The following is a 25,948-nucleotide window of genomic DNA, read 5'->3' on the forward strand; positions in this document are numbered from 1 at the left end:
ATGAGGATCACTATGATACAAAGACATGCACTGACATGTTTTCTCCACTGTGACAACCTTGAGTGAAAGGCCTGCAAGACCCAATAAGTGAACCTGTTCTGTTGCTCCCCCAGCAGCAGTTTTCAGACCTTTGCCCCCAAGATATTCTAGGCAGAGTTGAGTGGCAGGGTGAGAGCATGGTTGAATGTGAGGTGGAGGGAAAAGAGAACGCATAAAGAATATTGAAGGAGTCTCGAAAATGAATAATCAATCCTTTGACAAAGAAATTTTGTCACCTACCATCGGGTTGTGAACAAAATATGTCGGATAGCCACTATGTTAAATAAACTGACTGGTAGAAACTCTTGAAATTATCCCCTTCAATGGATATTTTGATATTAATAGTATGAATTTGTATTATATGTTTGCAAAATGTTTATTACATCATTGTGTATGGTGTAACAATTGTATGTATAGTGTAAAAGGCTTGAAACTAGCCATATATACTTAAATAAAAACATTTAAAAAATGAAACAATACCTTTCATTGTTTTTTGCACTGGGACCCAGAAATGTACTGCTGGTCTTGGTACTCAGAGTGCATGAAAGCTTCAAAAGGCCTGCCACGAAAGGAGCGTGCCTGCCACCTTCGCCAGAGAGGTTGATCTAGATGGCTTCAGAAAATGCAGACATCAATCACAGTTTTGGCACCAAGGTTTTTTCTAGAGGAATGGAAGAGCTTCAAACATGAATGGAGGATGATGCCCATGTGCGTCTATGACCAGCCTAATGCAATGCAGCCAGTCCGCTCTATGAATTCCCAAAACTAGGCATATGCCATAGAGGCCTTGTGTCTGCGTAGCTTGCTTTCAACTCCAGCAATTCCATTATGGCATCAGCCACTGCACCCCTCACTCTCCCCCAACAGATTCTCATCCTAAAGGAGATAGTTAGAAAACTCTGCAATGACTTGTCAAAGAACCATATTACAAGCTGTTAGGCAATTCATCCTATCAAAAAATAATTCTGTAGGCGTGGCCAAGATGGTGGGTTGCGCGGACATGTTGGCGAACGGGCTCCGTCCCTGCCTTATGTAATAGTGGAGAACCTGGTGTCGGGACACACTCCAGCCCAGAGGAAATAACGTGAGATGTGTTGAGGAAGGCTCGGAAACGAGCGAGGGAATGAAATAACTGGTGCTGAAGACGGAGAAGGCGAGAAGCACATACGGCAGCATCGGAGGGCCCGTAGCAAAGATGGCGGGCGCCATCCGATAGATCCGTAGAGGAACAGCAGGTGTGCCCCTACGAGATGCAAGGCTAAAAAGAAGCCACTGATAAAATGGGAGCAGCAGGCGCTATCTAAGCAAAGCAGGAGCAGCAAGTGAAGGGTCCCGAAACTGCATGTGAACACCAGAGGCGGACCGGGCTGGTGGATGCAGAGCGGGAGGTGTGGGAGAGGAGGAGCGCAGCAGGGTGGTGCCCGGCTCCACATGACAGGGGGCTGAAGGCAGCTACTGTGGCAGCTTCCTGCACGCCGCAAGGAGAGACCGGGAAGGCTGACTGACCCGGGAGTTGTCCTCCAAAGAGAAGCACCGGAGTAGAACAGAGAGGTAAGCGCTCCATAAGAGGAGGAGCGGAGTGGTGAAATGCTGCGGGAGACACTCCGCCTCCGGAGAGAGCAGAGACTGGAGCGACCACGGGTCCTTAGATGAGGAGAAGGGGCCAGAAGGTGAAAGGGCTGCCAGAGGAGTGGAGGAGTGCTCATAAGCCAGAGGAGGCACGCGAGTAAGAGGCGAGCTGCGGAGGAGCAAGGCTGCAAACGGACGGACGGACGGACGCACGCACACACACACACCACCCCGCCCCCCCAAGCCCCCCAAACCCCCCCCCCCCCCAAGAGAGAGCAAGCAGCTCATAGGAGAGAGGAGAGTGTTCACTGCGACAGTGAGGCCCGAGAGAGACAGTGTCAGTACACAAAAAGGTCAAGGGGAGCCCTGGGGGCAAGATATGAAGAGCAGCCCAACAAGGAGCACTCACTAGCTAGGGGGGGGGCGGAGCAAGGAGCAGTTTAGGACCAGGAGGAACCTGAGGGAAAAAGACAGCTCACCAGGGCCCTGGGGGGCCGTGAAGGACCTCATGAACCTAAGAGCAAGGCGATGAGACATTTCAAGGCACATAGGAGGTCCTTGTTGCACAAGAGGGGGAACACCCATGGCTACTCAGGAGGGGCGGGGGGCGCCTGGCTAAATAGAAGAGTGGCAAGAGACACTAGGGCAAATCCCCTGAGAAACAAAGGAGCTGATGAGAGAGGAGCTAGCAGGGGTTGGGGGTTTAGGGGGCCCGCTGTGGTTATGTGAAAGGAAGGAGAGACTTCGGCAGGGTGCATTCCAGAATAGCGGACAATGGCGTCAGGAAGGAGGGAGTAGGCGAAAGTAGATGGGACTGAAAAAGAAGACCACCATATCAGGAGTGCTAATACACGAGGATCCCTGAAAGTGAAAAACGCAAAACAAAGCTTCCTTTTGGAAATCTAGAGGGGCAGAGTTACGGGGAAATGGCACTCACCAAGGTGGACCTGCTGGCAGCGTCAGCAAAGTTCAAAGGGGAGCTCACAGAGACAGAAAAAGCGGAGCAAGCCAGTATAAAGGAGGAGCTCTCACCAGGCCATTACGAACAACAGCCGAGACAATGACTCCCTAGGGGAATGAGTAATGGAGCTAGAGGGGCACCTAACCGAACTAGACAAAGCTCCACGAATGGACACAGCAAACAAAGGAGGCAGAGGAAAAGATAAGAGCCCTGGAGAAGTGCAAGGAAATACAAAATAGGTCACAAAGAGATCATATCCGGATTACGGATCTGGGGGAGGGATTGGAGGGGTCGGACCTGGAAGTCTGTATCCTAGAGATGTTTGAGAGCCTGATGGAGGGGGAACAGGGACGAAATATGGAGAAAGAAAGAGCGCACAGGGTGGGCAACCGGAGAGCAGACCCATGCAGCAAGGGATGTACTGGTGAAAATGCATAATTATAAGGACAAAGCGCAGCGCATGGGGGCGGCTAGGACGAAAGGAAAGATCTGAGTGAGAGGATGTGAAATCCAGATATACAATGATCTGTCCCAATCCACTCTGGCAAGAAGGCGCATGTTTAAGCCACTCACAGAGGTACTGAATAAGAGGAAGATGAGATATCAGTGCCTCTTTCTGACAAGACTTCATGGGTAACGAAGAAAAGACTGTCAGCCAGGTCGAGGAAGGACTGCAGGCTCTGGGGGTGGCTCGGAGAGAAGCTGTGGAGGACAATCTGGAAACCCAACAAGGTAAAACTGCAGGGGAGGCACGACTTGGGTCTCCGTGGTGGGGCAAGAAAAAGCTGAGGAAAACATGGGCAATACGACCCGGGTGAAACTCAAGGTGGAAGATTAACGGACTGGGGTGTGGCCTGGTACAGGGTAAGAAATGGGGAATGCGACGGGCAGGGGCGCATGTCGCACACTGTTCGTGCAAGGTGGTTTTGTCAAGAACCTGGAAAATGGAGCCAGGGATTATCATGAGTTGGGGAGGTAAAACCAGTTCTGGGGACAGCCAAGTACAACAAGACAAAAGCTCGGTATATCAGAAGTAAAAATTGGCACCAGGGTGACTTAGTGTACACGTTACCAAGAAGGAATGCATAGGTTAGAGTCATGACATGTAAGGGGACTGAACAGCCCGAACAAGCGGGCTACAATCCTGCGGGAAATTAACAGAGGGGGTGGGAATAGTCTGCCTTCAGGAGACGCATCTGATGAAGGGGGATGAGGGACGCCTACCCACTTATCATGCAGCAGCGGGAACCAAGAGGGCACGGGTGGCAATCCTATTCCACAAATCTCTATGGATAGAGGGGATTAAGGTCAAGAGGCACCCAGAGGGGAGGTATGTGTTGGTGAAAGGGAAGATGTGGGGTCAGATGCATATATGGGCGTCAGTTTACGCCCCCAACCAAGGACAAAGGATTCTTCAAAAGTTTTCTGGAGGACCTGGTTAAGTTCGGGGAGGGGGACCTGATAGTGGCTGGAGACTTCAATCTGACAGCGGATCCGATCTTGGACAAGTCAGACGGGCCAAGGGGGCATGCAACAGGGATAATGTCCAAGCGCCTGAGAGCAAGGCTTATAGAGGAGGGAATCCATGATGTGTGGAGGGCACACCATCCACAGGAGAGGGATTACTTTTTCTACTCACAGGTCCATAGGACCTACTCCCGAATAGATTACATCATGCAACGCAGGGGGTGGTTCAAACAACCAGAAAGACCCTTATGAGAATCATGATAATATCAGACTATGCCCCAGTCATGCTAGACTGTGAGGGAGGAAGTACACGAGGACGGGCAGAGGATGGAGACTGGAAGAATACCTACTTGGGGATCAGGAGGTGAGGCGACAAATAGAGAACGAGATAAGCAAGTCTATAGAGGTGGAAGGGTGGGAAAGAAGTAACCTGGGGGAGAGATGGGATGCGTTTAACCGCCACATCAAGGAACACTTCATAAGGGCATCTAAGCAAAGCCGGGAGGTAAGGAGAGAGGCAGAGAGGGAGCTGGAAAGAGAAATTCAAGAACTCGAGAGGATGCATAAAGACAAGGGGACACATAAGGCAGCCAGGAAAATAAAGCATGCGTGAAGGCAACTTAAACAGCTAACCAATAGGTCAGTAGAGAGCGTCCTCTTAAGGAACAGCAAAGGTTCTACGAGCACGGTAATAAAGTGGGGACACTCTTAGCAAAACATATAATGCCAGAGAGCAGAAGGCGTGTATAACCACTCTGGAAGACTAACAGAGAAAGCCAAGCGCACGTTAGTGAGATAATTTTATGCAGACCTATGTGGGGAGGAACCAACTGAGGAGGGGCAAACAGCACACCTAGCGGATTGGGAAGGGCCAAGATTATCCCCCGAGCAAAAAGATTATCTAGAAGAACCCATAACATGGGAAGAGGTGAAAAGGGCGATAACACGACTAAAGTCAAACAAGAACTTGGGGGAAGATGGGCTGGCAGCAGCATTTTACATAACATTTAGCGAACTGCTTCCTAAAGCCTTTACGGAGGTCTTCAATGATTTTCGAGAGAAAGAGGAAATATCAGAAACTATCAACAAGGCACATATTACTCCCAGCCCGAAATCTAGGAAAAACCTGCAGCCATGCTCTTCGTATTGCTCAATAGCGCTTATTAATGTAGATACCCAACTTTATACACTGGTAGTAGCGGCAAGGTTAGAGGGGATTCTCCCCGAGTTGATAGCGCAGGACCAAACAGGTTTTATACAGTGCCGGATCGACAATAAAAGAATGGGCCTACACATAATCAATAAGGCTTAAAGAAAAGGTAACGCCACACCTACATGCTTATTAACGCTAAACACTGAGAAGGCATTCAACTGCGTCAATTGGGCCTTCATGGAACAAACACTCAGCAAGGTGGGAGTGGGGCCACAGTTTTAAAAAATGATACAGGTGGGGGGCGTGGCCAGCCGAGGACCCATGTGGAAGGCTCCGAGGTAGGCTCTGTAACCCCTTTCCTGTTATGGCCCCTAACCTCCCCTTAAACTGTCAGTTTTTGGCTGCAAGCAGAGATTTCGGTGGCTGAACATCTGAGGCGTTGCTGGGGAAAAGGCGAAGTAACATAGTGCCACCGTGTTCGAGATCGGAACGCTTCATTTGGACGTTCCGATCCTCCTGCCAAGATGGCTGGCCGGCGCTGGAAATTAGCGGGCAGCCGTTGAAGAAAGGCGGTTGGCCCCGCTTTGCCCCACATGAGCGCACTCTCTAGCCCAAATGAAGAGGAGGGCCCGGAGCCCCGACGGGGAGGAGCGAAGCCAAAGTTGCAGCCCCGGCGTTGGAGCGGCGATGCGCTCTGGAGACCCGCTTTGGATTCCATAGACCTGCGAGCCCTATGACGCGGTGAGAAGGCGGGTGCGCCCGCCCCCAGAGGACCCGGCGCGGCTGCCCAGGGGTGCTCCCTGCAGTGTGGATCCGGCGCCGGCTGGCGGGGGCGTCGGGCTCCCTTGGGAGGAGGACGGAGCCGACGCATCTGGCCCGGGTGGGCTGCGGGGGATGGATGCGGAGCTGCCGGGCTCCCGTGTTGCCGGCGGAGCCTTCCTGTCCCGCGCCCGGGCCCATCCTGTGAGAGGGGGAAGGGAGGCCCCTTGCTCGCATCGACGAGGAGACGGCATAAGGAAGGGGACCGCCGCCATGTGAGAACACGCATTGACTGTGTATGCTCTGATCTCTTCCCCGCAATGTTAAGTCTCCGGAACGGAGGTGCTCCTGCACTCCAACTGGGTGCAAGCTTTGGTGGCTGTGGAGGAAGGGGGAACAACTTCGAGCTAGCGCAAAACAGGGGAGGAGAAAGGGTGCAGGAGGGAGAGGCACGACATTAGAAGCCCTAATCATTGCACATTGGTGGAGCGTATCTAGATCAACTCTCATGTACGCCGGCACAACTGTTTGCGCCCATTGCAGACGTCGGGTCCTTATGGCGGATCCGTAGACCTTGCCCACAATTCTGATGGGAGCTCACACGCGGGCTGCACCACAACTGAGGAAGTGTTCAGCCCAATAGTGGAGGTGGATGCACCCAGCAACGTGATCTATCACATCCGGAGAGGAATAGGTGAATCCAGGTCCTGGCAGGTCCCGCACCCCTTACAAGCCGCATATAGGGAAAGGCGGGGACCTCCCTAATGGATTCAAAAGATAGGGCTCCTGTTTTGGAGCCTATTCTACACAGGAGGGTTAAACGGAAAACAAGGATACAATTGAATAGGTCCAAAAACACTCTGCTCAGAATACAGAGACTCCCAAATCGTATCAACCTCTGCATATAGAAAAGGAAAAAAAAATCACTCTTGACTACTGCATTAGTGAGGCAAATCTCATTTGTTTTATATCTAAAGTAGTGTGAATCAAAAAATAGATGAACAATTTAAGAAAAATGACATCACCCGGTAATTAACCAGGAAACACAGACAGCAATATTAACAACACACAGTCCCAAACATTTTTTGGGACAACAGCCAAAATTGTGTGTGTACAGCAAAATTAACCTCAGTTGTAGTTTGCCATAAACTTCACATATAACAGTGTACAAATTTAAATAGACATTATAAAATCACAGACAAGTTTGAGACACAATATCATTTTCCTTGTGTTGAACAGCATCAACGTGCTGCAATTGAGGGTAGTGGTGCGTCTACACCAAGGTGTTTCAGCCGTTTCTAGGTGGGCTTGATGTGCCTTATCTTTTTACACGGCCTTCATCAGAACGGGGTTCTGTCCAGAATGATGTCTGTGCTGCAGGGGAAGGGAGACTATAGTCAAGGAGGTATCTGAGCATAAATTATTTTAACTGAATATATCACATGTGGTGTTGATAATAAATATCACAAGCGCACATCTTACCTATGAGTACATTAATTTCACAGGCACTGTTGTAGAGATAAGAAAGCCTCAAGGGCTGATCTCTGTGTAGTCCTGTTGTGAAAAACAGAAAAAATAGGGGGGTCTTTATGTACTGACTAATCATACTCCCCTAATATTGTCTCCACAAAACATGAAGACGTATCAATGGATCGTAGATTTCAAAAGATTAAAAATAATGTCTTACCTCTCACTCGAGGTATCTGTGCCAAAATCAGCCTGGTCCAAAAATGGGTCTCCTATTACGGGCACAGCACGGTAAGGCTGAAAATGAATAAGGCATTCAATGAATGCTTGCACAAAAATTTCCCATTAAACTACACGGAAAAGGAGTATGCCTCGGACGTAGGCTGTACGGCATTACCTGTAGCGGCTGCACTGTGGGCAGTCCGTCTGCCGCGTTCGCGTGCAGAAGGCTACTCAGACTGCTGAGTCAGTGAGAAATCTGCAGGGACCTGGCTGGAAAGCGTTGGTAACGCTGTTGCTAGGTCCCCATAGGCTTTTATACGGCGGCCATATTGAAAACAATCGAGCCGTCCGATGGATATAAAAACGTAAGCAAACGTTCAAATGGGGGTTAGAAGAATAAAGTGAAGCTATTTAGGGTGTAGTCCCTGAACATGTGAATCTAAAAAAGTAATTTAGGGACTGTTGTAGACAAATTGTTACCATGGCAACCAGACGCATTTGATTGCGGAAAAAAGAAAGGTGGACTGTTTGTGTCGCAAGACGTGTTCTAAGGAGTATTTCTCACAAGAACTGGCCCAAAATGCAAGATACCTTATTGATGCAAAGGTCACACAAGGGCTTATTCATTTCTGTGATCACTTCTATATTGACAATTCGGAAGTCAGTGTGTTCTCATAGGTCCCACGAGAGTACACAGTTATTACAGATGAAAGACAATATTGAAAGACAAATTGCTCAATGTGGGTGAATATCTACATTGTGAAAAAACAGACCAATTTCAGTCGTCATGGATGGTTGTTCCATCATACAATTATGGATGATCTGACAAGGCCTATAAGGTCAACAACGAGCATTTCTCCACATCACGGACATATAATGTTGTAACCGCATGGTTGATACAGTGTGCAAAACTGGGAAACAAAATTTTTAACATAGTTTGTGTACTAAACAGTGAACATTCAGAGGTTTTTGAGTAATGTGCCATACTTTTCTACAAACCAAAGGCCCCATTCAGATAGCTATCACATAGCTTTTATGGTGAAAGCAGACAAAAACATAATGGTTAAACCCTTGCTCCCTCAAAAACATCCTATCACAATCTGTTCCCTTCTTGACATGGATAAGGGCCAGGAGCTTCCATTAGCCACATTTGTCTTTATATAAAATCAATCACCAAATGCTGTTAGAGGAAAGACTTCCACTCAACTGAAATATTCAAACCAGCCTGTACAGTATTGAGTTTATGAACCCAGCGTTGTTCTAACTGTGTTAGTGTTTTATTTAAGTCTCCACCGCGTTTGGCTGGTTTTACCTTCTGGAGAATAAACCATCTCAGGTCAGTGTCACTATGGTTCTTGCTGGTGAAATGGTCTACTAGGGGCTTGTCAGCTACCCTGTTCCTGATACAGGAACGATGTTCAGAAATGCGCATTTTGACTGCACGTATGGTTTTACCCACATAGAGAAGATTGCAGGGGCATTGTATTATATAAATGACGCCCTTGGTGTTACAATTGGTGAAGTCTTTCATTGTCCATTTCACTTGGTCGTGCTCAAAAGATTTCTTTTGTAGGGTCAGGGGACATGCTACACAGTGACCACATTTATGGTGGCCAACTATAGGGGGTAGATCCCAAAGTCGATTTGATGCTTGTGCAGTTGGCTCTATATAGGTGTGTACTAGAGCATCCCTTAGATTTCTCTTCTTTTTAAAAGCGAAACAGGGTAATTTATGTAATGTGCCCGGATGTTTTACAAGGTGCCAGTTCTTCTTAATGGTTTTTTTAATCAATTGGCTCAGGGGCCCGAAGGTAGTGACACATACTAGTCTCCCCAGATCTTGGGTTTAGTCGCCAGACAGATTCCTCTTGGTGTATGTCTGGCCCTCTTTTTGGCTTGGCTGATGGCTTTTCGAGGATAACCTCCCTAAGCAATATAGCAGATATGAAAATTACATCAGTAGCGGGTCCAGCCTGGCCCAGCTTGGCGCGCGCTAGCCCTCCCCACCTCGCTGATCCAATATGTCCAAACAAGCTACTCTAAGCCAAGGCAGGAGCACCGGGGGACATCAAAATGATGTTACAAGCGGCTGAATCACAAAAGCGGAGCCAGATCCAAGCCACAGCTCAGGTACACTGCTCTTCATCAGAAGAACTAACTGATACAACAGACCCACCAATTCGGAAATCCGACCTTCTGGTGCTGTTTCAAGAATTGAAGGAGGATATTAAAAAAAGCGCTGCAGACTTGGCTAAATCTATAGCCGATCTCAACAAAGGGGTCATGGCAGCTGAGCGAAAGATAGATGAAGTGGAAACCGCGGCTGCCGAACAAGGGCATGAACAGGAGGAACTAAGCAGAAGAGTGCAAGAGCTTGAACATCAGATGAACGGGTCCCAAATAGGCAGGAAGATGCCGAAAACAGGTCCCGAAGGAATAATATTCGGATTCGGGGGGTTCCCAAATCGGTGACGGACCCGGAGCTGCAGCAATACATAATAGACCTGTTTCGACATATCCTAAGTACCGTAGAAGATAAAGAAATAGTTCTAGACTGTACACATAGGATCTACTCGACGTTCCAAATTGACAAAAATCTTACTCCGGATGTTCTTACAAGGGTACACCTGTTCCAAGAAAAAGAAAACATTATGCACTCCGCAAGGAAGAAAGAACCTATACAGTTCAGATCAGCAACCATCCAAATATACCAGGACCTCTCGCAAGCAACCTTCCTCAAGAGGAAACAACGGAGTTGTGACGAACTGGCTGTGGGCGTTCGCTATCGCTGGGCGTACCCTACTGGTCTTCGATTTGAATGGGAAGGACAACGTTACACGATCACCTGGGATGAAGAAATGGAAAGACTTATGGAGGACAAAGAGACTAGGCCCGATGCTGGCGTGAATAGTTCCCCATCTAGGGATAGAAAGACAATGGGCTCGCCTGAGAAAGGGCAATGGAAACCGGCACGCCACCGCCCAAAGGACCGCAACAAAAATACCAATGCCACAGATTCTAGGCAAAGGCGTAAACTTCAGCTTCAAGTGTTATCTCTAAATCAGCGGATATGGGGTTGCTACACGTAGGAGCTCTGACAAATTAGGGCGTAAATATGGAAAGGAGAACTGAAGACGGTGCCCGTAAAAGACTTGTCAACACAAAGAACATACAAGAACCAACATAAGAGGGGGGGCGAGGGGGTGGGGGGAACCAGACCCCACTTTTTCCGGGGACAGTTACACCCGGTACCTTGTGGTGTTAAATCCACTAAATGTTTGTAAAAGAATTTCAGTTTGGGAGTTTACACGTTTAGGGGAAAGTTTGGGTTTAGGTATGACTGTGTTGCAATGTGTTCAAGGTATTTTCCAAAAAGGGAAGGGACTCCTGGATCTTAACAGAAGCAGAAGTGCAAGTGCAAGGCATGGTTATGGCTGATTTAACACTTGTTACACTAAATGTCCAGGGGCTTAACTCTCCAATTAAGCGCAAATCGATATTAGCCAGACTGAGTGACATGCAGGCCTCAGTGGTTTGGTTGCAAGAGACACACCTACTCAAGGCTGATGAACATAGATTGAGACATAAGGCGTTCCCCACACAATTTTTCACCACTAGCGGTACCAAAAAGCAAGGAGTGGGCATCCTAATAGCTAAAGGGATTATCTTTGAAAAAAATATTTGAAAAGGGACCCTGAAGGCCGCTACTTGTTGGTGGGAGGAAATTGAATGGGGCAGCATGTTACGCTGGTATCAATCTATGCCCCTAACGAAGGTCAAGATCGCTTTCTAAGGGAGATCCTCCCGATCATTGCACAATGGGGGAAGAGGACAGATATTAATTGGGGGAGATTTTAACGGGGTGATGGACGCTGCGATGGACAAGACCCTACATGCCACCTCTCTTGACCATATGTTCAGACAGGCTTTAGCTAAATTTATCAGGGAATTACACCTGATCGAATCCTGGCACTTCTTCAACCCACAAGAAAAGGCTTACAACCATTACTCTGCGGTACACAAAAGCTACTCCCGGATCGACATGGTGCTCATTTCGGACTCACTGATCCCACAAGTTAAGGGGTTGGAGAGTGGAGTAAGGTGCCCGTCAGATCATGCCCCAGTCCTGTTAAAATTGGAACCCACGAGCCCACAATTTCGGCCTCGTAAACCGTGGCGCTTAAATTAAATAGTTCTGAAAGATCTCGCCCTCAGAGCAGACATTGAATGCTCCTTAAAGAACTAGTCCCAGGAAAATCTCACTCCTGGGGTTCACTGGGATACTATTTGGGATGCAAGCAAGGCTGTCATTAGAGGTGAATTTATGGCACACACGTCATACTACATTAAAAAAAGGGAGGGGGTGCGGCGGGACATGGAATTTCAATTGGCAGAGGCCGAAGCAGAATACAAAACCAAAAGGTCGCAGAAAGCATGGAAGGCATTGAAGAAAGCTAGAGCGGCTCTAGAGACCCACCTAGCGGGATGAAGCCGCACTTCTAGTACGAACCAAACAGTTTTTATACAAAAGGGGATAAAGTGAACCGTTTCCTTGCTGCTAAATTGAAGCAGGGGAAGTATCGGAATCACATAACTCAGTTCTGGAATGCGGAGGGGGATTTGGTAGGGGGGGGAAGGCAGTAGAAGAAGTGCTCCACGCATACTACACTAAGGACTCACAACGGGAAAACCTGGGGGAGGGATAAACAAACCGCTTTCCTGAACCAGATAACCCTACCACAAATCAGCGATTCAGACAAACAAATCTTAGAAGCCCCCATAACGGAAGAAGAAGTGGGAGAAGCAATAAAAGCATTGAAAACGAATAAAACACCTGGTCCAGATGGGCTTATCAACACATACTATAAAACATTCAGAACCACCCTTATAGGCCCTCTAACGAAACTGATTAACTATATCCGCGATACGGGTAGGATTTCTGGGGATATGAGCCAAGCGACCACAATATTACTCTTAAAACCAAACAGAGACCCCAATGATTGCTCGAGCTATCGCCCCATTTCGTTATTAAACAGAGATGCAAACATTTATTCGACGATTCTAGCCCGTAGACTAGCGGCGGTACTACCTGGGATAATCCATACTGACCAAGCAGGCTTTATACATGGGCGAAATACACATGATAATATCCGCAGAGCTATAAATAAAATTGATTGGGGCCGTAGAACAGGACAGCGGTTTTCTGTTTTGGCTTTGGATGCCTCTTGTGCATTCGATAGCTTGCACTGGGGGCATCTACGGATGACGCTTGAAAAGTTCGGGTGTAGCCCGATTTTCATACACATGGTAATGGCCAACTTTGCTCACCCATTCACACAACTAATGGTTAATGGCAGGTTCACAGATAATATTCCCATCCAAAAGGGCACAAGACAAGGGTGCCCGCTATCACCTTTAATATTCGCCATGGCCATGGAGCCGTTGGCACAAAAGATTTGCGACGATCTAGAGATTCGTGAGGTAGAGGTGGGCGCTGTGGGTCCTCAAAAAATTGCGCTTTATGCGGATGACATTCTCCTGTTCCTCAAAGATACGACGCACTCGCTACCCAAAGCATTCGACCTCCTAATGGAGTTTGCAAAGGTCACCGGGTTTAATATTAATTATGACAAGTCCTGTGCACTCCCTATAACTGAGTGTGCTGAGCTTGTGACAGAATGGGCAAATAGGTACCCACTGAAGTGGAAGCGGAATACGGTTAAATATCTGGGAATACAACTGACCACCAAATATGGGAAACTATATGGGGCTAACATCCCGGACCAGTTGAAAGAACTAGCAGAAGATCTAAAACACTGGGAGGCTCAGGAGTTGTCATGGTTGGCAAGAATATTAGCGGTAAAGTTGTCCCTTCTCCCAAAGTTCCTTTATGTAGGAAGAGCCCTACCAGTGCGTATCCCATCACCAGCAATTCAAAAACTATAAAAAGAAATAATTACATTTATTTGGAAAAGAAAGAAACCACGAGTCCCCAGAAAGGTCTTGTTTAGGTCCCAATTGCTGGGAGGGTTAGCGGTCCCTGAAATCGGCAGATACTTATGTGCAGCGCAGCTGGCTCCAATGCTACAGTGGTCACTTAGAAATACCCAGATGTGCTGGGCCACTCTTGAAAAAGAGGCAACTAGAACCCCCCTGGATAATCTTCCCTTCCTTCCTGAACGACACTGAAACAAGGAAGGCGCTTTGAGTCCACTAGAGCTTCCCTGTGGTACTGGGACAAAGCGTTACGAAAAAGGGGAGTGAAAGTTGGTAGAGGACCCCTAACGCCAGTAGCCCATAACCCGGACTTTACTCCTGGAGTGGGATCTGATTTTTGGGCACAATGGGGTGGGAATGAGAGAACACTAGCAATGGGAGATTTCTACGAGGAAGGCACGCCATTGACTTTTGGGAAATGCAAGACTAAATTTAATATTCCTGAGACCGAGAGGTTCCACTATATCCAATTAAGGCATTGGATCACTAATAGAAAAGTCAGAGAAGAATCAACCCGAGAACCACTGGGCCTAGAGCTTACGATGAAAGAGGGCCATCCTAAGAAAGGGGTGTCAAAACTGTACAGCTTAATGGGAACAATAGACACTGAAGAAGTGCTCGTTTATATGCAGCGGTGGGAGGCGGATGTGGGGAGACCGATCTCTAGTGACACTTGGAGTCAAATCTGGCAAAGAGCCGTGAAATGCTCCAAGTGCACCTCCATTAAAGAAGCAGCATACAAAATGTGCTTATGATGGTACAGGACACCTGCACGCATGCACACCATCAACCCGGACTATCCCATAACCTGCTGGAGAGACTGTGGGCAACCAGGTGATTTCATACATATGTGGTGGACCGGCCTGCTGGCCAAAACATATTGGAAAGAAATCCTCAGTCACATCAAGGAGATAACTGGGACACAATTACCATTCGACCCTTTGGTGATCCTACTGGGGGAAGCGGTCGAAGGACGCTATCCTAAATCGGGTCCAAAAGCCCACCTCATTACCCACATGTTAAATGCAGCTAGAATAACTCTGGCTCATAACTGGAAGAACAAACAGTGCCCGATAATAGCCATGTGGTGGGTGAGACTATGGGTGGTGATGGCCATGGAAAAGACTTCCGCCTTGGCCCACGGCTCCTACACAAGGTATTTGGACATTTGGTTGCCACTGCACGACTATACAAAGGACAGAGAGCAAATGTACTTTAAACAGAGACTTTTGCGCAGCATTTCTGTTATTTAAATACACAAGCTGAACTGGGGAAAGGTGCAATACAGGACACTTATTCATCGACATTGACTACACCGTATCCATTGTTGGGATGTTGCGGGGGGGGGGGGAGATAATATTTGGAATGTTTGTACTTATTTGAAAATCAAAATAAAATGATACAGGCAAATTACCAAAACCACCAAGCCACGGTTACCGTGAATGGGAGACTGACCAGCCCCCTCTCAATAAGGAAAGGAACAAAGGTGCCAATTCTCCCCTCTGCTTTTTGCTGTGGTGATGGAGCCCTTCGCGCCGAGGATGAGGGAGAATGGGTGATCCAGTGGGTGAGATGGGCAGAAGCACACCAAAAAATAGGCTAATTTGCTGATTACTTGATGGTCACCAAGCCAGAGACCTCACTGCCAGCAATAATGGAGGAGATAAGGGTGTTCTCTGAAGTGTCCGGTTTGAAAGTGATCTTCACAAAATCAGAGATCCTGAACCTCTCAGTCAGGGAGGGGGAGAGGAAACAGTTAGAAGACAAGAATCCATGGTCAGTTAGATACCTGGGGGTGAACCTTACAGCTTCCATAAACCAGATAGTTGTGGCAAATTACCAACCGCTGTTGAAATAAATCAAAGCAGACTTTGCAAGATGGAAAGGGATGTACATATCATGTCTTGAAAGAATAGCCGCTGTCGAAATGAACGTACTCCCTCGCACGCTATACCTTTTTCAGGCGAACCCCTTGTATCCACCCTTTGGAGGTTGATAAAAGATATTTAGGAGAGCATTATCGGGTTTATCTGGGGTGGGAAAAAGCAGAGACTAGGGAGGAACATACTTTTTAGGAATAAGACCCAAGGAGGAGTAGGTTGCTGAAACATAGTGAAATACCATCAGGTGGCGCAATTGAGGGTCATGGTAGAATGGGGGGAAGGCAGGGAATCAAAAGCACTGGGTGAGCATGGAGCAGGCGGTAGCAGGGGAGCATCTCTGGAAAATATCAGGGATGACAAAGGGGGATAGGTCAGAGGGGCTAAGGAGAAACCCAATGACGAGAAACACCCTGGCGATTTGGGCTTATGATATGATAGGTTATTTATAACGCACTTAATACCCAGACATTTCTAAGCACGGACCCGGGGATCGAATCTTTGTTGCTCCGTTTCGTCTTGCTTGCAAGGCGAGCACATTGCCCCTGAGCTATCCTCCAGCGACAATAAGATTACCTAAAGAAGAGGTTTAAATTGATGCCAGGGCCTTCGCCGCGAACACCCAAATTCGGAAACCCTGCCTTCCCGCCAGGAAAGGACTACAGCAAGTTTAAGAGATGGGTCGAGGAACCCAATTCAAGTCATTTGAAAGCTGCTGTAGGGAACTAGGTCTAAGGAAGGGGGACCTATTCGCTTACCAACAATTAAGGCATTGGGCAGGGACACCCGTAATGAGGGAAGGGTCCACAAGGGAACAGACCGAATGGGAAAAGCGAATGTCTCCACCGGGAGCAGCAGATGGTTTATTTCAGTGATCTATAGAATCTTGTCTGGCGGGGAGGAGGGGGGTGAGGGGATATTGAGGGGCAAATGGGAGATGATGCAGGGAAGGGCGCTCACGGACAGGGAATGGGACACAGCCTTAGAAGGCTGGCATTCCTTACACACCTTAGTACAGCAGTGTGAACTACAATAAAAGCTGCTGCATCAATGGCACTATACCCCAGAGAGACTCCATAAAACGTACGCCTCAGTGTTGGCAACATGCTGGAAGGGATGTGGGGAAGTGGGAACGATGGAACCCATCTGGTGGGGCTGCCTGCAACTTAAGCACTTTTGGCAGGAGGTAAAATCAAACGTGATTGGGAACTAGGAGTAGATATGGAGCCTGATGAAGTGACGGTGCTCCTGAACATTCTGCCCAAGGGTGGTAACAAAGATTGAGTGGCAGTGCTATAATCCTATGGGCGAACTTAATTATGGGCGCAAAGCTGTGCATAGCGAAACCATGGAAGCAGAGGGAGACACCATCTCTTATACAATGGTATTACGCAATATGGGACACTTTGAATGTGAAATAAATGACGGCGACAATACGAGGGTCGCTAAGGAAATTCAGCAAAGTTTGGTCATCCTTTCTAACCTATGCGATCGAGGACATGATGCACCTGTGCATTCCAAAGAGACTGAGGGCGCTGAGGATACTAGAAGAGGAAGAGGACTGAGCAAGTAACAAGTGTGAAGGGGCTGCATCAGAAGACTGGTTTAGGAGGGTGGGGGTGGAGAGTGGTTGCAGTTAGTACAGTAGGAAATGTTGACTGAAACTGTGTTATACAAAGCTACATATAAATGTAAAGATGTTTGTACATGCGAATAATGTTCAGTGAATAAAGTTTGGTTAAACAATAAATAATTATGTTTGTGCTTCATGCATTGGCCGTCAATGTTCTACAACACAGATACTTCTCTTTCCGTGAGAAAAAGAACTGCACCATCTTCGGTCACCGGGATCTGAGCTTGTACACACATCACTTTGTGACATCACGCATGGATGTGTGAAGCTTTACAGTACATGCCTAATACTGCTCGTTCTTTCCAGCATTGAAGATAAAAGCTACTTTCAAGGAAGAAACACAAAGACATGGCTTTTCTGTCTCCCATACGAATGAAGTATTTGCAGTGGCAAACATACCTAAATGGAACATACTACACCAGAACTACTTTCTTGAAAAGTAGTGTCCTTTTTCCTTTCCCACCAAACTCCATTACAATCAGCCATTCTACTTCCCCTTCTCCTAAGTATTTCATTTTTAGTTTTTTTTATTTAAAATGTCTGTCAGAACATTACACACTTTCCTCATTCAAATTCTACTCATCACTGTTGCATCATAATTTTTAAAACGGAGCATAGCACTCACCACCCTCTACCAGGGGAGGAAAGCTGTTTTGGTCAGTATCCTCGTTCAGCTGGACTAAACTAGACATTTAGACTGATGCTCGATTCAGTGTGTAGTTTTCGGAGAAGGCAGAAAAATCAGAAGATTCATCATCACATATAGCTGCCAACTAGTGGCAGCCTGCTCTGATAAAGCGGTTAGAAAGAACGAGGCACATTTAAATGATATTAGCATGAAGTAAATGCCCAATACTTCTTCCTCACTTCATCTTAAGTGGATTTCAGCGGGACTTGTTTAGCAGAGCTTAGAAGTGACCCCTGACTTTGTTGTGTACTAATGCTCGGTGTCAATTACTAAAATATGAGCTGTATTCAGATCACCAACCTCTCTCTGAAACCTCTCCAGTGTGAGTTTTTTTTGCATCTCATCCTGAACCCAGGGATCGGCTGCATATTCGTTTTCCAAAAGAGAAGGCCAGCAATTTCCTGCATCCCGGTTTGACTTCATGAGCACAATGCGGATCAGTTTCCTGTCTTCTATTAAAGAGAAAGAGAAAATCATCAATTCCTTTGTGGTATAATCGATACGAATGTTGTTAAGAAGGAGCAAAACTCCTCTCTTCTGCAAGGACCTACGTTTTCTAATAATGCTCCACCACACTGGATCACAGACAAGTCTAAGCCTTCATAGAGTGCTAGCTTCCCATACCACGGTCAGGGACTGGCCCTGGGTGCCAATGGGGTCGTTTTGCAGGTCAAGCTGTGAGCCATAAGCAAAACTTTTAAACAAGCACCATCAAGGTCAACAGTTCTGGCCGACAGAGAAGCATTTTGCAGCAATATTTTTCGCTTAGTAAGAAATTACCAAAAACAAATTAACGACCCCACCAAAAGACCTAAAACACATCACTTTTTGTGGTATGCGTTTAGGTCTTTTGGTGGGGTCGGTAGTGGGGGCTGCAGGGGTGTCCCCCGCAACACCCTGCTCACTATACTATACAGTATAGTGAGCGGGGGACAGCCCTGCAGCTCTCCCGATCAAAAGTAAAAAAATAAAAATAAAAAAAAGACCCTGCGGCGCCAGCTCCCGATCACGGAAGTGAAAGGGAACTGGCGCCGCAAGGACACAGCGTGCCGGAAGGAAAGGTAGGTAGTAGGGATGTAACGGTATTACGGTATACCGTTAAAGATACCGTGACCCACTTAATTGAACAATAATAACCGTCACATTGTTTATACCGGTATACCGTTCATACCGTTAAGTGTGCTTTTCAATCTGATTTGGAAAGGCTGCAGTAAGCAAGTGCTGCGCAGTCTTGGTCTTGCACTGTTGGATGTGCCGTCTGCCAAGTAGTTTCAGTTTGAGCAGTTTTTAATGCCATTCCATAAACCACACGTACCTGACACAAAATCAATATGTTAGCAATAGGAAGAATAAATACAGTGGTAAGAAGGAAAATGGTTTACTTTTTTTTTTTTTATTTACATTTTTTTTTAAAGCGCTCACACAGCCCGCGGGCATCGAGGCGCTGTTAAAGAAATAGTTTTTGTTTATTTAGTTGCGTAATTGTTTTTGTCTTAGTTGCGTATTTATAACACGCTTAAACACCCAGAGGTTTCTAAGCGCCGACCCGGGGATCGAACCTGTGTTGCTTCGTGTCGTCTTGCTTCCAAGGCAGGCACGTTGCCGCTGAGCTATCCTCCCGGGACTTTGGGTTGGCGGCTTTGGGGTTTATATATTTATAATGGATAATGTTTTCTAAACATATGACAATGGGGGATTTCCCTGGTTCTATCATTGAATTTACATGTAATAAGTCACACTGCGAAATTTACCCATCTCTGTGGGTATTCCCTGCTGCCATACCAAAGGGTAACATGTCTGTGATTACTGAACACCTTTTGGCCCAGAAGTAAATTAAAGGCTGTAACGTAAAGAGAGTGAGTGTGCGTGTGTATGCGCACAAGCTATACTACCATCAGACTCCATTAATCTGTGGCATGCAGGTTATCAAGATGGCAACATGTTCATCTTCACCAGTAGCCAGTGGGGGAGCTAAAAGCCTAAATGACCACTTAAAAAAGCTATTCAGTTTGCTTTGCCAGTCGCAGCAGGGCTCCCCCCAACCCGCCTCCTCCTCTCCACACGTGTGTTTGTGTTTGGTGGAAGCCAGGGGTGGCATTTCAGTGGAAAGTATGTTGAAAAGCCCAATTCTGGCTCTGGGTGCCTGGTTTTGTTTGTGATGATAAATCTGGCAATTTATGACCTTTTAGAAAATATTTGTTAAGATTAATTTACTCCACCTGCTATACCGCGATAACCATGATATACCGTCGTTTGGCAAGAAGGTTATTGTACCGTCATAAAACTAATACCGTGACACCCCTAGTAGATAGAGGGGTGGGGTGTGTTGGGGTTGTGGGTGGTTGTGGGGTTGGGTGGGGGTGTGTGTTTGTATGGTTTTGGGGTTGTTTTGTAATGGATGTCCGCATGGTAAATGTACAAACATTTTGTATTTGTGCATTTCCCATGCAAACATTTCCGTTGCAGGTAAATCTTTGACGGGAAAAATCACATAGATCCGCATTTCAGCTGTACCAAAGTTAAGTACAGCCGAAAATGCCAAACATTTTTAACATTCGTTTTCATTATAGCGAAAAAGGGAAGCAGGGATTTCGGGGGTGTCCTGCGCACCCGTGTTCGCGATAATGAAATCAGGGATGTCCCGCGCATCCAAAACAAGAACGTTTAAAAAACAAAAAAAAAAAGAAAGGACCCTGCAGCGCCGGTTCTTAGCCACGTAAGTGAAGGGCACTGGCGCTGCAGGAAGTCGGCGACACACAGCGAAGTGTGCCGCCAAAAGGTAAGTAAGGGGGTGGGGGTAGCAGGGTCTATGAAGGGCATTTAGCTGTGGGGTGATTATTTCGAATTGGACATTTTCATATTTTAAACGTTCGTATTTGAAATAATCACATACATCCGGATGCATACATTCAGATGCCCTTTACTCAAGCAACTGGGCAGATATGGGTGGGGGTGTGCATAGACATTTCAATACGCATCCTGTATTCACAAATGGAATTCATATTATGCCGGTTTGGAATGTATTACACTGAGCCTGTTTCGGACAGGTGCAGGGATGAAAAAGGTAGAGGAGCCCTTCTGACCTTCTGTCATTTACCTTCATACTGAACCTTATGAATCACTGTTGTCTTATTAATTTCGATCCGTTTCCCCAGATATAAAAATAAAATTCTTTTCTTTAGCATTTTACCATGACATGCGATTTAAAGGATAGTTCCGGGACTTTTTTTTTTATTGTCCCTACGGTTCGGCCATGTGTTTAAGCATAAATCGGTAGATCGTAGAAAACTTTCCTATGGACCTTACCCGACTTTTCGTCCATTAACGCACTCGAAATCAGCCGCCATTTTCTGATAATCCTATCATTTCCCCCCATCGACCTGGCTCACCTGCTTTTGCGGCACTAAATCAAATCCCCTGCCCCTGAGCCTGACATCAGCAGACGCGTACCGCCCATTTCCCAACGCCAAAGCACGTTTCGTGTCAACAATCGCTGCGCCTCAGCTAATGAAGTGTCGCCATGGAAATGGCAGGACGCCTCTTTCCTCAATAAGTATAAACACACCGTTTCACAACACACAGCAGCAGATTTTCGATTCCATTACTCTCTCTGTGTTACTTTGAGTATTCTGTGACTCGTTTCTGTGCTCAAGTCAGCTACCTTCGCCGCTTCTAGGCCTTGTGAACACCTGTACCATCTCTGTAAATTATTTTACTTTCTTTACCACACAATGGCTACAATAATGCCGTATATGTACAAGCCCGAGTACACCGAGGAAGAACTACTGGAAAGGCAAGCACGTGAAAACGATGGGGATTCGGACGGCAGTTGGGAGGACCAGTCAACGGATGAAGAGCCTGGACCATGTCGCATGGACGGCGTCTCCACCTGGTGCACGTGCAATCGGTGCGAGCTAATGCCAACTGAGGAGGAGAACTGCTGCTGCCGTGAAAATTCCGGGTGCTTGGCCTACATTTCGGAAGGCGAGCCAAGTCCGCAATGCATCACCGAGCTGCCAGAGTTCAGGGAAGCCTGCCTCTCACGGACCGTGTTGAGGATGATGATGGTGCTTATGCACGAACTTCGCGGCACTGTTCGTCCGCGTAATCCGAGTAACGAGTAAGTATACTCTGGTTGTCATGTCAGTGATGCCACTACTATTTCATGGTCGTCTCCCACATATAAAATTACATCTACATATCATTCGAATGCATGTAAATTGGTTCCATATTGTGCATTTTCTAGATAGAATTTTTTTCAAAGCAGAATGATATTTTTTACCTGAATCGACAGTGATAAGAAAGTTTTGTCATTTTAATACAGTTTGCATCTTTCATTTTCACAGGTGGTACAGGCTGGTGGCCTATCGTTGCTTCACTTGGTGGCTTCAAGGGAGGCTCGGACACCGCGTTCGGAGAGTAATACCTGCCTGTGCGGTACTTGCCATTAGACAACATTTCCCCAGCGACAGTGGACAATACCGCGGATTTTCCCTGGATGTGCTGCAACCGGAACTTTACAATGTGTAATGTTTATTATTTATGTTCAATTGAAATTAAGATCTAAAATAAAACCCAACATATATTTTAACAATGGTTGTTTTGATTTTTTAAATGAATCTAGTGTGTCTCCATTGAATAGTCTTCCTGTGTCTTGTATTGTCACACCACATGTCTCCGGCCAGCATCCTCCCTCACGCTGGCCGCCCACCTTCAATCCACATAACCGTTGAACCCATATGCAGCAGACATACATATGTTATTTTGCGGGTTGGCATCAAGCCTCCCGGCCTTGCCTCCTCCCCCAAAAATACTTACCACACCACTTTGTTCAAGCTTTGGCAATAAAATGCTGTTGGATTTTATTGATACAAAACATGGTTATAGGTAAATAATCAATATGGTTGATCATAATAAATCATCCTTTTGGGCACCGGGTACAGAGATGACCCCCTCTGGCCCGTGCCGCCTTGCCACCACAGGCCAGCCTGCGACTAACTGCCTAGGCATCCAGGGTCTCCAGGGTGAACTGCACCCATATATTCTCCTGGGAGGGTGAGGTATTTATAAACTCACCCCCCTGCCTTCCATGTACTAGATCCTGCAGCCTGCCTCTTACATGCAGTTAGATGGCCTCTCCTTGGTGAGGCCCTGCGGCAAACGAGTCTTGTCTGCACGACCACCGCCCCAATCCACCCCCCCACCCTATCAAAGGCAGTTCGCACCGGGGTACTTGCGCTGGCAAGTGGAGCTGTCAGGGAGCGATAAAGGCCAAGAGGTGCCAAAGACCATGTACACTTCAAAGTGGTCTATAGAGCATGGGTTGTTGTTCCCATGTCTACCTCCAGACCCCGTGTCTCCTGCCAAGCATCCCCCCTCACGCTGGACGGCCCCCTGCAAACCGCATAATGCCACGACATATACACGTCATTCATTCACAAACACACCCCTGTTTCGAATTCTTTATAACCCACTTCATATTTCTAATGAGAACTTCTTTGCGCTTTGCTAGTCAACCCGTGAAGGTGCTGGTTATCTGCTCTTCGTCTCTGTGAACTTCCGTGACCACTTCGAGGAAACTCGTCAGTTTGCAACCTGTGAACTGCTCCCTGTTCTACGACAAGAAACTACTCTGATCCCTGCATCTAACTGTTTGTTCGTCAAGGTAAGGCCATGTACCATAATCATTTTGCGTCCAATTTCTTTTCGTTTAAGACAGTACATGCAAGGAACTAGTCACATGTTCTGAGTTTAGTCAAATTATTTTTCTATTTTTTTAAAGTTATTCAAATACTTATCCGCATGTGAATAACGTGTATAGTTCCAAGAACCAAAACTAACCTTGCATTGAACCTTTTATGTGTCATTTAATTTTTTAACACATTGGTATTCATAGAGAATTGTTGATCTTTACTTTTCAGAACTTTCCACAATGCCTGCCTGTTCCATTGGCGGTTGCCCTTCGAAGACCCATAATAAATCTGAAGGTACTATAATGCATGTTTTCCCTAAGACAATAGATCAGATAAGAGAATGGGTCCGATATTGCGGATATCCACCGTCTGAGCTTGAAAGTAGAGTCCTAGAAGTCTTTGCGGACAAGAGGGGTGATCGATACCGCATCTGCAGCAGGCACTTTAGCTCAGACATGTACTCCACATCATTGCTAATAAAGAAGAACACACCGCGAGCGAGGCGAAAATTGCTCTCAACCGCTATTCCCTCTCTATTCGTCCACATCCCTCCACTGTTGAGTCAAGTTTACGTATTTATCTCTCGGCCTTGCAGTAGTGTGTAGCATTAGCTAACAATAATTTCCCCATTTATGTATCCACTCAATATGAAGGCGGAAGATTCTCCATCCGTGTCGTTATTGCAGTCATCAGCCACTTCAAGCGCCTATCGGGTAATCTTACTTGGCTATTCTGCCACTGACTTGTTTTAGGCATGTAAATCAATAGTTTTAATTTATCGTGTAATTATTTTACCTAATGGTACACCCTTGTACTCGTCCTCTAGTCTTTGTTTTCAGTTATAATTATTGTTATCCAAAATAATGCAAGTACTGTCTTTCAGGGAGATGCTGAGGAGTCCAACGTATTGACGACAACCGTTGATGTCACTCAGATGCTCGTGGTACGTTTCCGGACAGTTCCATCGATGGAGATCATCAGATCTTGCATTCTTGTAGCGTGATTGTTACACACAATGTTTCTTTCGTTTTTAGCCATTCATATGTCCTTCTGTCGTCGCCCTCCTATGTGTCTTCTTTTTTCAATATTGTGTTCATTACTAATGAAAGTCCTATGTTTCAGGGAGTCGATGGAGAATTAGTCCAAGAAGAAGGGGGAGCATGCAGTTACGGGTCGGCGCAACAGCTTGCAGAAGTGTGCACCGCAGTTACATCGTCCCTTGATGTTCTTATGCATTTCGAGGTATGGATACTGACAGTTCGATCAAGCGAAATCATATGACGTGATTACATCCGCTATACTTCCTTCTTTATTAACGCAAGTACTATGTTTCAGGGAGATGACGGAGCTTCTTCTACAAGAACATCACCCCTAGTAGTTGATGCAGATCTCTGGGTGGTGACACTTCCAACGATCGAGCAAATGGAATCATATTTACATATCCATTATTTATTTTAGACAACTGATCATTTGTGCAGGTCTATTTAGATGAGCCGTTGACGCCTGCACAAAGTTTATGTTCTTTTTAACAAAATAGAAAACCATACTAATGCAATTACTGTGTTGCAGGGAGTTACTGAAGCATCATCTTCAATAATATCATCAATGGAAGTCTATGAGGAGCCCGAGGTATGGATCTTGACAGTTCCATCTAACTAGATCAACAATGCGTGAATAATTGTCGTTTGAATGTTCTACACAAAGCGTTCATTCGTGTTTTGCTATTGAGATGTACATGGGTATTGGTCCCCAAGTACATTCTGTGTTTTCAATATTATTATACATACTAATGAAAGTTCTATGTTTCAGGGAGTCGATGGAGCGTCAGTGCGTGATGGATGTGCTTATCATGAAAATATAGTCGTTGCAGCGCAAGAGGAAGTGGAGACATGCACACACGAGTCGGAGCAACAGCGTCCTGATGTTGAAGTTCGAGGCAAGAAAGTTTCAAAGAAAAGAAAGCAAAAGAAGGTTAGTGTCCTGGTCACTATATTATGTTGTTTTTCACTGTTAATAGTTCAATACTGTAAGTTGTGTTTAAACTGAACATCCCTTTTCCAATCTGTCCTCTAGTTGCGAGTGGGTGTACGAACTAGATCTAAACAGACAGTGAAGCGAACAAGAGATGTTGCTTGTCAAACCTTTTGGCAGGGACTTGAGACTGGAGATGCATCGTGCCAATGGGAAGAATATGAAGTGATTGACAACGGAGCTATACCACCACCAGCCATTGATAGTGAATGTCCTCCTGGTAGTTCGGATGCAGTCGGAGATCAATTCACAGAATCCACACCCGCAAAAACTAAGACCGCAAGAAGGTTGAAGAAATTGTCTTATTCACCCATCGCCGGAGAAGGAACAGATGTTGCAATGGAAGAGAATGAAGTGGACGACAATGAAACACCATCAATATCACTGAA

At 46.5% G+C, this 25,948-nt stretch overlaps 1 protein-coding gene and 1 long non-coding RNA gene across 2 annotated transcripts in view; both read right to left on the reverse strand.

Annotated features, from left to right (window-relative positions):
* The window catches only part of NUDCD2 (NudC domain containing 2), a 316,419-nt gene that overhangs the window by 142,971 nt on the left and 147,500 nt on the right, over positions 1 to 25,948 (reverse strand). Inside the window, exon 3 of the mRNA XM_069654281.1 lies at positions 18,136 to 18,287. Within this exon, the coding sequence (XP_069510382.1) occupies positions 18,136 to 18,287 (152 nt within the window). The remainder of the gene's footprint in view (positions 1 to 18,135; positions 18,288 to 25,948) is intronic.
* On the reverse strand, positions 7,243 to 7,714 carry LOC138581885 (uncharacterized). Its single transcript, XR_011304842.1, has 3 exons — positions 7,636 to 7,714; positions 7,431 to 7,502; positions 7,243 to 7,322 (listed from the first exon to the last, which is right to left on the reverse strand). It is a non-coding gene; the product is annotated as an uncharacterized lncRNA (long non-coding RNA).

Source organism: Ambystoma mexicanum, chromosome 3q (genome assembly GCF_040938575.1).
Source record: "Ambystoma mexicanum isolate Mex_15411 chromosome 3q, UKY_AmexF1_1, whole genome shotgun sequence".
In the NCBI taxonomy this organism is placed as follows: Eukaryota; Metazoa; Chordata; class Amphibia; order Caudata; family Ambystomatidae; genus Ambystoma; species Ambystoma mexicanum.